The sequence below is a fragment of the Pinus tabuliformis genome, chromosome 9, assembly GCF_031772625.1.
Source record: "Pinus tabuliformis cultivar Carrire ecotype Pingquan chromosome 9, CPIR1, whole genome shotgun sequence".
NCBI classification, from domain to species: Eukaryota; Viridiplantae; Streptophyta; class Pinopsida; order Pinales; family Pinaceae; genus Pinus; species Pinus tabuliformis.
This window is the reverse complement of record NC_142307.1, coordinates 2004591551-2004609117: the sequence shown is the minus strand read 5'-3', so window position 1 is coordinate 2004609117 and position 17567 is coordinate 2004591551. Positions and strand designations below refer to the sequence as shown.

Here is a 17567-nt window from a genome sequence, read left to right as displayed (position 1 = left end):
AAGAGAATGTTTTTATGTCCCAGCCTGAAGGATTTGCTGTGAAAGGACATGAACATAAAGTATGCAAACTTGTGAAGTCCTTGTATGGCCTCAAACAAGCACCACGAGCCTGGTATGAAAAACTAACTGAGCATCTTCTGAAACTCAACTTCAATCATTTTGATCTTGATGATGCAACTTTATTTGTCAAGAAAGTTGGCAAAACAGTTGTGTATCTTGTGGTATATGTAGATGATCTTTTAATGACAGAGAACAATGAAAGCTACATTGCATCCATAAAGAAGGAATTGGGGAAAAGTTTTGAAATGACGGATTTGGGCTATGTTCATTACTATCTTGGCATTGAAGTAACCCAACATCCAAAATCCATATTTCTTTCTCAAAAGAAATACATTGGAGATTTGTTAAACAGATTTGGCATGACAGAGTGCAATCCTCTTTCTACTCCAATGGAACAAAACTTAAAGCTCACATCTATTGAAGGAAAGGAATTTGAGGATGCAACAAAGTATAGACAGCTTGTAGGAAGTCTCATCTACCTCACTACTACCAGACCAGACATTTCATTTACTGTTGGAATCCTCTCCAGGTTCATGCAAAAGCCTTGTGAGGGACATTGGTCTGCTGCAAAAAGAGTTCTAAGGTACTTGAAGGGAACTCAAGACCTTGGAATCAAGTATACACAGGTGGACGACTTCAGCGTGATTGGATACTCTGATTCAGACTTCGATGGAGACAAAGAAACTGGGGTATCTACTTCAGGATATGCTATGAGTCTTGGATCAGGAGCTGTCTCCTGGAGATCACGCAAACAATCAGTTCCAGCAGATTCCACAACTGAAGCAGAATACGTGGCAGCAGCTGAAGCAACGAAAGAAATTGTGTGGCTCAGGAAAATTCTTGAAGATTTGCAGGTAAAACAAGTACAATCAACTCCACTCATGATTGATAACACCTCTGCAATAAAGTTGGCCAAGAATCCAAAGTTCCATGATCGAACAAAGCATATCAATACTAAATATCATCTGATTCGACATCATGTTAAGGCCAAAACAATCCATCTCCGTCATTGTTCCACAAATGAGCAAATTGCAGACATCTTCACCAAAGCACTTGGAAACGAAAAGCTTGAACGATTCAGAATGATGCTTGGACTCACCAATATTCCTTCAGATTAAGGGGGAATGTTGACACCTAATCTTCATGATTGGGGAATTTGTAAAATAAATAAATCAGGAATGTGAACAATCATCGGAAGATGAACTGAACAATCACTCCTAATGTATAAAACAATAGCCTACCTATGGAATAATCAAACGAATTAGTTTTTCTGAGTTTTCTGCCAAACTGGAGTTACTCCTGGCCTGACAAATAATATGAATTTTCAATCAGATTTAAAGCTTTAATATTTGCAATCTTATATGAAGTTGATATAATGGAACCCAAGAATCTATCTTTCATTTATGCTTATGTAATTCCATCACATTCACATGCATGTGTATGTGTATCACAAAAGGACTTATACTCTAGCATTCCATAAATTTAAAATAAGATTAAAAAATAATATATTTTAATAAAATGTATCATATTCAAGAGTATAACACATTTTATAAATTTAAAAGCAGAATTTAAAAACAATATAGTTTAATAAAATGTATCCAAATATATTATATTCAAGAGTATAACATTTTATAAATCTAAAATCAAAATTTAAAAACAATATAATTTAATAAAATATATCCAAATATATTATATTCAAGTTTTATTCTATTAAAATGTTTTATACATGTATAGTCATGTTAATTATATTAATATAAATCATAATTGTAAAAAAAATTGAAAATACCTTTTTCATAAAATGGGTGAAATATTCATCCTAAACTGTGAGCTCTTAGGCTCTTCAAACAATGCACAGAAACAGTGCACACAAGATTCTTCTCAGCAACTATGTCACTGCCTCCTCTGGAAACATACATGCTGTAACACCTTATAATTCCTGTTTTTTGTCACCGTCGTATTTAATATCATATTGCAATGCCCAAGATTCCAGAAATTCTCAGCAACTATGTCACTGCCTCTGGAAACTAATTACATGCTATAACAGCTTATAATTCCTTTTTCTGTCATCGTCGCATTTAATATCATGCGACTCTCGCGTGTGTAGTTGGTTCAAAAACTTCATCATTTGGTCTTGTCATTAATTTCGGTGACTAGTCATTAGTGCTATTCATTTAAGTCTGCTGTGGCCGAAATATATTCGTACGTTGATAATGTCAATATATTGATATATTTTATACATTGATAATATAGGTTTATGTTCAGTATTTCCTTGTTTGCAGTGTTCGTCGATTTGTCTGTAAAACTCTGGGAGTCTAATATTTTGGCTGTCATGGCTATGTCACAAACAGTTCCACATCCCAATCTTACTTTATGTTTTTTTCCTGCTCGTTATATGAGGGATAAGAAATCAGAACTGCTCCTCCCCATCAAGCGGACTATCCCGTCGTCTTTTTCGTTTCCCAGTTCAGTACTAATAAATCATGGGGTAGGTAGTAAGTCAAGAAAACCTAATCGATTCTGCTGCACAAGAGCAGATTCAGACGAGTTAGTGTTGATGAGCACAAAACATGAAGCCTCAAAAGGCACTTTATTCTCACGGAGCAGAAGAAGCAGATTACCGGATGCCACAATCGCTGGGGGGAATACTGAGGACACTTCTATAGCCCCATACAAGGGTCTTGGAATTGTAGATTTTCTGAGGAGGAAGAACTTTCTCATCACTGGTGCCACGGGTTTTCTGGGAAAAGGTGTAACACAACTTCCTCAAGTTATTAATTATTTCTAATTTAGTTATTTAGATCACATCCTGCTGGCTCACTCGTAATTAATGAACGCTTGTTTCTCATATCTGCAGTGTTGATAGAAAAAATATTGAGAATGCAACCAGATATCGGAAAGCTGTTTTTGATAATCAGGGCTGATCATGAGTCCACCTCTGCATCGAAAAGATTGATAAATGAAGTATGATGAATATCCTCTTCTAGAGTTAAGTACTAGAAATGAGATTACTAGACTTATGCGATGATCATAACAATTTCTAATAATTTGCGAAAGTCAGGTTATGAACAGCGAGTTATTCAAGGAGTAGTCTATCTAGGCTGTAGAATGGCCCGTTTTCCGGCACCAGCCGGAAAATCGTCCGGCTCCGGCTACCGATAAACTCTCCATCCTCCACCACCATCTCCTAGCTCCGCCACCCTCCCCTGACAGCCCTGACATTCCCGACAAAAAAATCTGAATGCCGCCTGACATCCCTGACCGATCAGCGACGAGCTGGAATTCATGCGGGGAGTATTATGGCCGGTTCGAAATGGTCACCCGCGCGCGATTCTGTTATCTCACATTTCTCGGTCCATTCTGGTCGAGTGTTCGAACCTCAAACAAGGAGATTTAGGCTTCGAATTTGTGGTGGTCTGTTCTGAGATTCAGATTTGCTCGGCAGAGGGTTTTGGCTCTTCCACATATCAATTAGCTGTTTTGAGCGTAAGCGAGAATGGCGGGGGCAGGCAAGTACGCATTTTCGGCTCTCTTGGCCGTTGTGATGATAATGGTGGGAGCGGGAGTAGTAGCAGCAGCAGAGGTGACCGCAGCATCTCCCAGTCCAACAATGGAGGCAGGTGCTGCTTCCATGGCCTTCGTTCCCTCTCTATTCTTCGCAATCATGGCCTCATTCATCCCCTTCTTGGTCTCTCGATTTTACTGAGATCTCTTGCGGTTGCTCTTTGGTCCATTTTTTAGGATCAGCGAGGGTCGGCTTTTATTATCAACTTATATATATTTTCTGATATTTATACGGCAGTATAGGTATAGGTTTAGTGGAGGTTATTCTTTTCTGGACGAGTGCCAGAGTATTTTGTATCTGGAGGTTTTCTTACTTCATTGTTTATCCATTTAGGAAATAAAGGGATCTCTTCACAGCCCTTTCTATTGAATATGATTTTGAGTTAATAAATTTTGTTTGATAATCTTGGACTTAGCAGGTTACAATGGCTTCGCAGATTTTGCGTTTCTCTGTTGTTTGAGAATCGTGTACTACCGTAGTACACCATATTTATTCTTTAAGGAGCGTATATTATTATGTCAGTTACGGTGTGTTTGTATACATATGTATATATGTCAGACGATAAAAATATGCAGGATATACATCCCTTTCATCATACACATCTCTTACCCTTTTTTGAATGCTTGCCTTACTTTCTACACTTTTCATGATGAATAAATTTTGATATCAATAAGCCATGGTAAGCTTTCCAGCTCTGTATGACCATGAATTCTTTTCCTAATGCATTATAGTATCTTTCCATCTGTGCATATGATCATCATTTAAAATTTTCGATGTGCAGAGTGCACAGATCATCATTTAAAATTTTCGATGTGCAGAGTCATTCGTATTAGGATAAAACAGTACAAAGCATTTGATACCCTGGCATGCGAAAATTTTAAAGTGCTACTCATTTCTCGAATCCGAACAAAAGGGCACACAGCATTCTATACCGGACATGGTATCTTTCCGGTTCATGATCATTTAAAATCGAGAAGCATAAACGGGTTACATTTTCCCACAAATTGTGACATGATGGTTTTTTAGTCCGTTTCCATAAGATTTCTGATGATGGTGCTGAATTGGTTAACATTTTTGATGGTGTTACAGTCAGTTTTAAAATGAAGTGCCAAATTCTAAAGAGAAATTAGCAGGGAAATTGTGGAATTGTGGCCTCTTAAAGACACCAATTTCCTAATTCTGATGAGAAATGAAGAGCCAAAATCGAATGAGAATTTAGCAGGGAAATAATTCTGATGAGAAATTAAGAGTCAAATTCTAATGAGAAATTAGGAGGGAAATTGTGAAATTCCAATGCGGAGAGTTTCATTTAAGGATAAAACAGTACAAAACATTTTATACCCTGAAATACAAAAACTTTCATGTGACAGATTACTTTCTTGGCCTATCTTGTAAAAAGGGTACGAAGCATTTTATAGTGGATAAAAAAAATAAAATAAAAAAGTGTTTACCAAGATGGAAATAAAAAAGTGTTTACCAAGATGGAAGAAAAAAAGGAAAAAAAATATTTATGGAAGGTGGAAGAAAAATATTTATCAAGGTGGAAGAATTGCACTGATGGTTAAAAGTGTTTTAGGCAAAAGATATAAAAGGTTTTTGCATCAACAGTGTTTGAATCATGTTTGTGATGATGGAAGTGGATTCAATCATGTTTTTTTTTATGATGGAAGTAGATTCAGCGCTATCAAAACCCTCCAGGGCACCGAAAACTTTTAAGCTGTCAAAACTTTTAAGCTTGACAGCTGTAACCTGGATTTACAAAAATCTTTGCCGGATTTTATTAAAATCTTGCTAGAATTTTCATCATTTTCAGCCCAAAAAAGCAGCCTTGTTAGACCACTGGATAACGAGGTCGAGGAGGAATTGCTTTGATGGCCAAAAATGACTGGAAATTGGGCAAAAAAATTTCAAAAAATCTTATACCCAAATGTTTGAATGAATTATTTTTGATGATGGAAATGGATTCAGCACCATCTAAAAATTTTGGCACACCCAAAATCAACTTTTGGCATACCCAAAATCTTGAAGTTTAAGAACTATACCTTGGATGTGCCAATTTCTCTTTCATCTATGTGCCAAATTCAAAAAATTCTTTTGAAGTTTAACAACTATAACTTCAATGTGCCAAATTCTTTTTCATATGCTAAATTCGTTTACTTACATATCCCGTCACGCATTTTATACCGGATAAAAAATGGTATACAAGTACATTTGTCCACAACTATAACTTTTAATTGTTTTTAATGGATGGATAAATTTCAAATTTTCTCTCCATCAAAACGGATGCATGGATGACTTTAATGAAGGGAACTTACATTTGTGGACTGTTGCCAATGTTGTGTTGCATATTCTTTTAAGTTGTGGACTGTTGCCAATGATGTTTTGCATCTTCTTTAAGTTGTGGACTGCATCTTCTTTAAGTTGTGGATTATGCATGGATGACTTGAATGAAGGGAACTTACATTTGTGGACTGTTGCCAATGTTGTGTTGCATATTCTTTAAGTTGTGGACCGTTGCCAATGATGTTTTGCATCTTCTTTAAGTTGTGGACTGCATCTTCTTTAAGTTGTGGATTGTTGGCTTTAAGTTAGGGTGTACTTGGAGAGCTAATGTTATGAAATTAATTTTAATTAACGGAATTTATAATTGTGAATAGTGGTGAATGATATTCTTTATGAGGTGAATGATATTCTTTGTCTGTTTTATATTGAAAATTTGGAGAGGTAATGTTATGGATGTTTTAATCTTGTGAAATTAAGGTGAATGAAGGGAAATTGCAATTATATTGGTGAATGGTGTTTTTTTAGTATGTTGATGATTTAGAAAGTTAATGTAATGGTGAATTGAGTTAATCAAATGACATTAATCATTTAAAATGATTGATGTGCATAGTGTATTTTTGAAGATGTTTTAAGTATTTTGTATCTAGACTCTATAAATTTAGGGAAACATCCAAGGGAAAACATGGACAATGGAAACATCTAATCAATATGTAAGGAAAACATGGACAATGTTGAAAGATAAAATGAATTTATTTTTAACAAATAAAAACAAGTTGTCATGTTGCATGAAACTTGTGGCCCATGGGAGCTTATCACAAAGAAGAATAAAGTTTGAGATAATGGTTGTGGAAGTTTATCAAAATCAAGGGCCTATCAAAAAGAAGAATAAAGTTCCAAATAATGCTTGTGGAAGTTTTTCAAAATCAAGGGCCAAGCAAATATGATTTCTTTAACTCTATGTAAGTGTTCCACAATTTAGAATCAATACAACTATGTAAATTGCTTAGAAGCCAACCCCTATACCTTATTCAATGACATCTTTTAGACTTGGTATTGAAAAGGTTCAACTGGCCGATACCTTTGGAACCTCTTGGGGTAATTCCATTTTTCATGAGCATTGAACAATTGGGCTGTACAAGCTTACTTTTAAGTAAAAAATCTTCATAAGTATTAAACCATTTGTAACAACCTTTTTTGGTTGTCCCCTCGTGTAAATATTTTCATGTGTGATTGAAATTAATTGTGATAAATGTAAAAGTGACTAGATTGAGAAGAGGACATAGATTCAAAGCTTGAGAGAAGTTGCTTAGGAATTGCATGAGGAAATAACCAAGCTAAGAAGTTTTTGTTTAATGGCCACCCCTATTCATGTTGAATTAAAAACAAGTTGGTATAGACATTTAAATGGAGCAAAAAAACAAACTAGCTTGCTCTCCATTGCACCGAGCTAATAAGAGCGAGCCATAAACATTGGTAGGAGGAACAAGTGGGCCTCGCCCGAAGTTTCTATCCTGGTGATTTGTTGTAACACTTCTTTTTATTGTACCAGCAACTATTGAGCGAGCTGATGAGGCAACAATGAATGTGATAACCCACAACAAATTAGAGGACGTTGTGTTGCAATTGGATCATCCAGAAGGGCTTTAGGCTAAAGGTTCGAAGAACAAACAATTAAAAGAAGGCCAAACTTTGAGACCCAGGTGTCATTATGCACGATCATGGGGACAGTTCCAAGGCATCAAGTATAAAGGAGCCAAGAAATGTGAGCAGCATTATTGGAAGGTAGAAGAGGTCGAGTATTTAAGAGGGGCATTAACGTACGAAAAGAATGCTAATAATTGGGGGCAGTGCCGCTAAGGCCAGTCTAGAAGTATACAAGGGTTGTGAAGGTCCTGTGTTAGAAAAGAATAACAAGGCTCGAAACACTTTTGGCTCCTCCCACTTTAATTCAAAGCCTCCCACTGTTATATATAAAGGGATTTATATCCCGAGGGTTGAAGGAAGCACATTTTTATCATATTCTACACACAGAGACCTTTCCAACAATGCAAGAATCATGTCAATCAAAGTCCTTAGGTAAAATTTATGCCACTCAAAATTTGACCTTTCTATTTTCACCACCATAATTCGAGAGGATGCCACATGATTATGATGAAGAAGACTCTAGAATAGTCCATATTATAACTTTGGTTAAGAGTTGGGGTATTCAAACCCAACCACTAGTAGGCTATCGAGCTATGTTATAATCGGGCCATTAGGAGGAAAAGGGGTTCCATTCTTTTGAGTGCATTTGTTCCATAGATGAGAAAAAATAGCCAAGAGGGATACCAGATAGAGCACATAGAGAGAAGTTGTGCACTGTAGTAGCCACATGCCATAGGTTGTACTTCTTTGTACTTACAACCATTTTATATTCAGAGAAAGAGAGTTGAATGACCTCAACTTCCAACATGGGTTTCTCCTTAAAAGGTTTCCCAGGTCATATCTTGTGTCAATCATGGTTTATGAGTTTTTATTTCACTTTTCTATATTTTATGCATAATTTTAATTTTCATATATATGCAATTAACAATAATCTACATATCCAAAACGTTAAAGAGAAATACAACCCTAATAATGTATATTTTGGATTTTTAAATACAGTTTTATCATATATATTATGACGAACTATCCAGTGGAATATCCACAACAGTTTATGGATCATGCATGGATCAAAAGTTATGCCCATTTAAAGTTTGATCATTTAATATTTTCCATGTAAACAAGATCCTTCCATGTGGCACCCACATGGTGTCTGCGTGGCTCTACCACTTCAGCAAGCAATTCCATGTTATCCTTCACACCAACATGGTTGTGGCTATGTCCTCTTAACCCTTTCCACATAGACAATCTTGTGGACCCCACCAAGTCTAGCCCTTGGATGTTATTTCTTTGTTTTACACTATCCAATTTATACAAAAATCTGGCATTCCCAATATTTCTCACAGGACATGATCTGAATTCCCAGATGTGTTTAGACCACTTACAAACCTCCAGGAGAGCAAGCTAGTTTGTTTTTTTGCTCCATTTAAATGTCTATACCAACTTGTTTTTAATTCAACATGAATAGGGGTGGCCATTAAACAAAAACTTCTTAGCTTGGTTATTTCCTCATGCAATTCCTAAGCAACTTCTCTCAAGCTTTGAATCTATGTCCTCTTCTCAATCTAGCCATTTTTACATTTATCACAATTAATTTCAATCACACATGAAAATATTTACACGAGGGGACAACCAAAAAAGGTTGTTACAAATGGTTTAATACTTATGAAGATTTTTTACTTAAAAGTAAGCTTGTACAGCCCAATTGTTCAATGCTCATGAAAAATGGAATTACCCCAAGAGGTTCCAAAGGTATCGGCCAATTGAACCTTTTCAATACCAAGTCTAAAAGATGTCATTGAATAAGGTATAGGGGTTGGCTTCTAAGCAATTTACATAGTTGTATTGATTCTAAATTGTGGAACACTTACATAGAGTTAAACAAAGCATATTTGCTTGCCCCTTGATTTTGAAAAACTTCCACAAGCATTATTTGGAACTTTATTCTTCTTTTTGATAGGCCCTTGATTTTGATAAACTTCCACAACCATTATCTCAAACTTTATTCTTCTTTGTGATAAGCTCCCATGGGCCACAAGTTTCATGCAACATGACAACTTGTTTTTATTTGTAAAAAATAAATTCATTTTATCTTTCAACATTGTCCATGTTTTCCTTACATATTGATTAGATGTTTCCATTGTCCATGTTTTCCCTTGGATGTTTCCCTAAATTTATAGAGTCTAGATACAAAATACTTAAAACATCTTCAAAAATACACTATGCACATCAATCATTTTAAATGATTAATTTCATTTGATTAACTCAATTCACCATTACATTAACTTTCTAAATCATCAACATACTAAAAAAACACCATTCACCAATATAATTGCAATTTCCCTTCATTCACCTTAATTTCACAAGATTAAAACATCCATAACATTACGTCTCCAAATTTTCAATATAAAACAGACAAAGAATATCATTCACCACTATTCACAATTATAAATTCCGTTAATTAAAATTAATTTCATAACATTAGCTCTCCAAGTACACCCTAACTTAAAGCCAACAATCCACAACTTAAAGAAGATGATTTCCACAACTTAAAGAAGATGCAAAACATCATTGGAAACGGTCCACAACTTAAAGAATATGCAACACAACATTGGCAACAGTCCACAAATGTAAGTTCCCTTCATTCAAGTCATCCATGCATAATCCACAACTTAAAGAAGATGCAGTCCACAACTTAAAGAAGATGCAAAACATCATTGGCAACAGTCCACAACTTAAAAGAATATGCAACACAACATTGGCAACAGTCCACAAATGTAAGTTCCCTTCATTAAAGTCATCCATGCATCCATTTTGATGGAGAGAAAATTTGAAATTTATCCATCCATTAAAAACAATTAAAAGTTATAGTTGTGGACAAATGTACTTGTATACCATTTTTTATCCGGTATAAAATGCGTGACGGGATATGTAAGTAAACGAATTTAGCATATGAAAAAGAATTTGGCACATTGAAGTTATAGTTGTTAAACTTCAAAAGAATTTTTTGAATTTGGCACATAGATGAAAGAGAAATTGGCACATCCAAGGTATAGTTCTTAAACTTCAAGATTTTGGGTATGCCAAAAGTTGATTTTGGGTGTGCCAAAATTTTTAGATGGTGCTGAATCCATTTCCATCATCAAAAATAATTCATTCAAACATTTTGGTATAAGATTTTTTGAAATTTTTTGCCCAATTTCCAGTCATTTTTGGCCATCAAAGCAATTCCTCCTCGACCTCGTTATCCAGTGGTCTAACAAGGCTGCTTTTTTGGGCTGAAAATGATGAAAATTCTAGCAAGATTTTAATAAAATCCGGCAAAATCCACTTCCATCATCACAAACATGATTCAAACACTGTTGATGCAAAAACCTTTTATATCTTTTGCCTAAAACACTTTTAACCATCAGTGCAATTCTTCCACCTTGATAAATATTTTTCTTCCACCTTCCATAAATATTTTTTTTCCTTTTTTTCTTCCATCTTGGTAAACACTTTTTTATTTTATTTTTTTTATCCACTATAAAATGCTTCGTACCCTTTTTACAAGATAGGCCAAGAAAGTAATCTGTCACATGAAAGTTTTTGTATTTCAGGGTATAAAATGTTTTGTACTGTTTTATCCTTAAATGAAACTCTCCGCATTGGAATTTCACAATTTCCCTCCTAATTTCTCATTAGAATTTAACTCTTAATTTCTCATCAGAATTATTTCCCTGCTAAATTCTCATTCGATTTTGGCTCTTCATTTCTCATCAGAATTAGGAAATTTTTGTCTTTAAGAGGCCACAATTCCACAATTTCCCTGCTAATTTCTCTTTAGAATTTGGCACTTCATTTTAAAACTGACTGTAACACCATCAAAAATGTTAACCAATTCAGCACCATCATCAGAAATCTTATGGAAACGGACTAAAAAACCATCATGTCACAATTTGTGGGAAAATGTAACCCGTTTATGCTTCTCGATTTTAAATGATCATGAACCGGAAAGATACCATGTCCGGTATAGAATGCTGTGTGCCCTTTTGTTCGGATTCGAGAAATGAGTAGCACTTTAAAATTTTCGCATGCCAGGGTATCAAATGCTTTGTACTGTTTTATCCTAATACGAATGACTCTGCACATCGAAAATTTTAAATGATGATCATATGCACAGATGGAAAGATACTATAATGCATTAGGAAAAGAATTCATGGTCATACAGAGCTGGAAAGCTTACCATGGCTTATGGATATCAAAATTTATTCATCATGAAAAGTGTAGAAAGTAAGGGAAGCATTCAAAAAAGGGTAAGAGATGTGTATGATGAAAGGGATGTATATCCTGCATATTTTTATCGTCTGACATATATACATATGTATACAAACACACCGTAACTGACATAATAATATACGCTCCTTAAGGAATAAATATGGTGTACTACGGTAGTACACGATTCTCAAACAACAGAGAAACGCAAAATCTGCGAAGCCATTGTAACCTGCTAAGTCCAAGATTATCAAACAAAATTTATTAACTCAAAATCATATTCAATAGAAAGGGCTGTGAAGAGATCCGTTTATTTCCTAAATGGATAAACAATGAAGTAAGAAAACCTCCAGATACAAAATACTCTGGCACTTGTCCAGAAAAGAATAACCTCCACTAAACCTATACCTATACTGCCGTATAAATATCAGAAAATATATATAAGTTGATAATAAAAGCCGACCCTCGCTGATCCTAAAAAATGGACCAAAGAGCAACCGCAAGAGATCTCAGTAAAATCGAGAGACCAAGAAGGGGATGAATGAGGCCATGATTGCAAAGAATAGAGAGGGAACGAAGGCCATGGAAGCAGCACCTGCCTCCATTGTTGGACTGGGAGATGCTGCGGTCACCTCTGCTGCTGCTACTCCCCATTATCATCACAACGGCCAAGAGAGCCGAAAATGCGAACTTGCCTGCCCCTGCCATTCTCGCTTACGCTCAAAACAGCTAATTGGTATGTGGAAGAGCCAAAACCCTCTGCCGAGCAAATCTGAATCTCAGAACAGACCACCACAAATTCGAAGCCTAAATCTCCTTGTTTGAGGTTCGAACACTTGACCAGAATGGACCGAGAAATGTGAGATAACAGAATCGCGCGCGGGTGACCATTTCGAACCGGCCATAATACTCCCCGCATGAATTCCAGCTCGTCGCTGATCGGTCAGGGATGTCAAGCGGCATTCAGATTTTTTTGTCAGGGAATGTCAGGGCTGTCAGGGGAGGGTGGCGGAGAAAGAGGGTGGCGGTGCTAGGAGATGGTGGTGGAGGATGGAGAGTTTACCGATCGCCGAAGCCGGACGATTTTCCGGCCGGTGCCGGAAAAAGGGCCATTCTACAGCCTAGGTAGACTACTCCGTTATTCAAAGGATTGCGTGAAATTCATGGTAATGAATTCCATGAATTCATGTTGAAAAGACTGGTCCCTGTGGCTGGCGATATGACGAAACAAAATCTTGGAATTGAAAAAGATATGGTCGATGTGCTTACAAGGGAGGTGGACATTATTGTCAGCTCGGCAGCCAACACAACATTCGATGAAAGGTTGTTGTATTATTTGTTTGAATAGTGTTAATATTTGACTTCATTTGAATAGTGTTAATATTTGACTTCATTTTAATATCTGGATTCTGTGCAATCTGCTAACCATAGATACAACTAAGAGCACCATCTGTTGCAGATACGATGTCCCTTTGGACACCAACACAAAGGCAATTATTCGCCTTCTAGAATTCGGCAAATGCTGCAAGAAAACCCAACTTTTGATGCACATCTCTACTGGTAACTCATCGATTTCATCCTCCGTTTCAACCTAAATTATTTATCGATCTCATCGTTGTTGGTTTATTTCATTCCAGCATATGTCAACGGGCAAAGACAAGGCCGAGTACTGGAGGAGCCATTTCAGATGGGGTATAGTATAGCTAACGAGAAATCGATATGTGTTCCACCTCTGGACATCCAAGCTGAATTTCATTTAGCAAGCAAAGCTCTAGAAGATTTTGAGATTGAATTTTCAGATCTCCAAAACTACAAGTTGAAGAAAGGGAAGGTTGCTCAAAGGATGAAAGATTTGGGAATGGAAAGGTGACATTATAACGATAGCTGTGAATTCTCCTTTCCTTTCATGGTGTAACCATAGCCACATCTTTTTTCTTGGAACATAGGATAAAATTTTCCTAGAAGTTGAAAGTTATAAGCAATTTGCTTATATAATTTCCATAGAAGTTGACATTAGTGTTTTACATGGGTTAACCTTAGTGTTTTAAAAGAAATAAATTATTGATTTATCTTTGTGTAAAGGCTATCAATATGGTTTCTTCCCAAGGTTGGAATTTGACTTCAAAAAATTTCGTTCTTTCTTTCAATCTTGTTCCTTTTTTTTATTATCTCTGTAACATTGATCATCGTGTCCTTCATATTAATATAGTAAAACCTATTCAACTTTGATAAAAGTATTCAATTTCAATGTCAAATCCCACCATATCTCAGTAGGTGTTCGCTATTGGAACGCTGTTTTTCAGGGCAAGATCATACGGCTGGCAGGATACTTACGTGTTCAGCAAGGCAATGGCGGAGATGGTAATATGCGATGGCAGGGAAGATTTACCCGTAGTTATTGTTCGTCCGACTGTTATTGAAAGCACATACAGTCAACCTTTTCCTGGATGGATCGAAGGCCACCGGTATGTTATAATCATTTGACGAATCTCACCGAATATTAATACACATAACAAGAGCTAAATCGAATATTTAAATCGCAGAGTGTTGGATCCAGCCATTACGCGCTATGGCAAAGGTCAATTACCTTGCTTCTTGGCCGATCCAGATACTGTGCTCGATCTGGTTAGTAACTATATCACAATATGGAAAACTGTTTCTGAAGTACTTGAGTATCCTTTTTCTATATTGGTAAACCTTTCCGCAATAATCACATCAGAGATATTGCTAGATGGTTCGAAAATCTTAATAAAAAGAATGTGATTATTGCCGAGAGAAAGATTTTCCAATATTCAAAGTATAGATCACATCAACCTAAATTTTTATAATCCTTTTTTGTTCGATTCAAATTACAGATACCCGTAGACATGGTTGTAAATGCAACTTTATCAGCCATGGCAAAACACGCGGAAAAGAGTAGCGTAAAGGTTTACCACGTTGCTTCTTCGGTGGTAAATCCCTTGAGAATCGGAGACCTTACAAAATTAATATTTCTAACATTTTAAATGTAATCCTTACATTGATAACAGAGGAAACCTAGTCAGATTGCTGCAGCAAGTTACCTGCGTTAATACTATGGAGAACTACAGGCAGGCTTTGGAAACGGTTTTTACTTCACAGAACAATGTAAGTTGTAAAGGCATTTTGTATTTATTTAAACTTTAGATTGCATATCTAACCCAATAGTCTTCCTTCAGACACCTGGGTTATCATCATCAACTGCAGAGTATATCTTACAGCAATTGGAGTACATGGCCAAGATCTACAAGCCGTATACATTCAACAAAGCAAGGAGTACATGGCCAAGATCTACAAGCCGTATACATTCAACAAAGCAAGGTAATCAAGAGCGGACTGAAAATAATTAGTTTGTGAATGGAAATTAAATGAGTTAGGTTGTATATGTTCCTCATTAAATTTTCGATAGGTTAATAATCTTATTTTGGACATATAATTTCTACTTATTTAATACCCATTATAAATGAGTTGCCATCAATTACCTCCTAAGTAAACAAATTTGCTTTTTCATGAGGATATATAAATAAACATATTTTAATATCCATAATTATTTGTATATCCACAGTGGCTCATCATTAGGATAGATCAGTCATTGTGTAAGACAGATCTGTCTTACACAATCACTGATCTATCCTGATGATAAGCCACGGTGGATGACTCAAAAAGTCGATGCAAACAATTATAGATGCGAGAACTCCGAAAGAAAACTACACACAAAGCACTGATCACAGAAGCCTCAAAACAATATTTTAATATGTTTATGTAACACGCAAATATATAAAAAAAACATATTTTAATATGATTCTGTAGATTCGATATCTCGAATTTGGAAACGCTGTTCCAAGAGCTCTCTGCAGAGGAGCAAGCGAGTTTAGGATTTGATGTTAAGAATATCCAGTGGGAAAATTACATTGCAAATATTCATATTCCTGGACTTCGTCAATATGTCTGGAAAGGACGCGATGGAGCAAAATGCCTTGCAGAAATCTAGTGCCACTAATTTCTAAGCCGACTATGAAAATAATAGAAGAATAATCTAATAAAGATACATATCCATGTATCTCACGAAAATATTCAAATTCTTCGTGTACTTTAATAGTAAATGACTCCTGTTATAGTCTATATTTCGATACCTAAGTAATGGTAAATAATATTGCAGTCAGCAAAATCATTTTGGTAGTCGTATTAATTGTATGGCAACTATGTGTTGAAATATAATTTCAACTGCAAGTTTATTTTATTTGCGATGCAATCTATCGCATATCGCAAATCGCAACTCACCTTGTCACCCTTCGATATGTGTTGTGTTTTCTGGCGATTGCGATGGTGCGATGCGATCCGATCACATATCGCAAATCGCATCATATGTGTGTGCCCCAATTTTGTGTTCCGACCAAATGGGATTCTGCGATGCGATTTAAATGAAGTCAATGGTTGAAGTATAGGCCAGCATTAAATGAAATTTTACGTGAAGTAAAAGTTTTTACTTACCGCCGTCAGTAAAACAGTAAATGCTATTTACTGTAGGTTGGTAAGTTTTGGTGAAGTTTTTAATTTTATTTCAGTGGGAGTATGGGCACAAGTAAAAGCTGGTAAAATCATTTAATTTTATTGTTTTTTATTTTACGGCAGCTTGGCAAGTGAAAACGTATGTAAATCTTTTTGTTGTCATATATATTGTGTAATGTTTTTTTTGGTAAGTGAGAGAGTGAAGAGGGGAGACGCAGCAGCGCCCATGTAATAGAATTGTAATACACAGCAGTGTAAATTGTGTTGTAATGCACAGCAGTGCGAAGAAGTGAAAATATAGAACGCAGCAGCGCGTGAATGAAAAAGAAAGGCAGCAGCAGCAAAATAGAATATACAGCAGACACAGCAGTCTGAGTCTTTTGTTTTGTTTTTTTTGTAAATCCCTCTGTGAGAGAGGAAGAACCATAGTTTGTAACAGCAGTTTTTATTAATGAATAGAAATTTGTGGTGTGTGTGAAATCTCTGTCTGCTCAAAGAAATTTTAAAGCTTCCCTGTGCTAAGATCCTGTGTGTTTAAAACAGAGCATTGTTCTCTGTTATGTAGTTTGTTTGTTTTTGGGATTTTGACAGAAAAATCCCCAACAGTGGTATCGGAGCTAGTCTAGGCTCTTTGAAGGGTTCAAAGAAGCTGAAGGAATGATTCTTACTGCAACAACTTCTCTAGCAGTGTGAAGATTCAGGCAAAAGAATCCAAGGTATTTCTCTTAAATACTTGACTGTATTTTGAAGTATAGTTAAGAGTGCAAAAATGGCTGGCACAAGCACCAGCAATAGCATGGGTATGCAGCTCCCATTATTTGATGGTAAAAACTATGATTATTGGGCAATAACAATGAAAGCCTTGTTTGCTTCCCAAGATTTATGGGAAATAGTTGAGGATGGTTTTGAACAACCAGCAGATGAAAATGAGTTTAATGCATTAACTCAGGGAGAAAAGGATATGTTAAAGAGCCGCAAGAAGAAGGACTCAAAAGCCCTCTTCTTCTTGTATCAGGCAGTGCATGGAAGCGTGTTTCCAAGGTTAGCAGCGGCTAAGACATCCAAAGATGCATGGCAAACTCTTAAAACGACCTATCAAGGCATGGAGAAAGTGAAGACAGCAAAACTACAGTTGCTGAGGAAAAATTTTGAGAACCTGTGCATGAAGGAGTCAGACAATATTGACTCATTCTTCACTCAAGTAATTGGCCTGGTCACACAAATAAGATCTCATGGAGAG

General features: G+C 36.1%; 1 protein-coding gene and 1 pseudogene across 1 annotated transcript; both read left to right on the top strand.

The window, feature by feature from the left end:
- Positions 1-3393: 3393 nt before the first annotated feature.
- On the top strand, positions 3394-4025 carry LOC149157066 (uncharacterized). Its single transcript, XM_089445543.1, has one exon. It carries the CDS (start codon positions 3554-3556, stop codon positions 3761-3763), a length of 210 nt encoding a protein of 69 aa, XP_089301669.1. The 5' UTR covers positions 3394-3553; the 3' UTR covers positions 3764-4025.
- Positions 4026-12337: 8312 nt separating this feature from the next.
- Positions 12338-15809, top strand: LOC149157065 (fatty acyl-CoA reductase 2, chloroplastic-like; annotated as a pseudogene).
- Positions 15810-17567: the final 1758 nt, after the last annotated feature.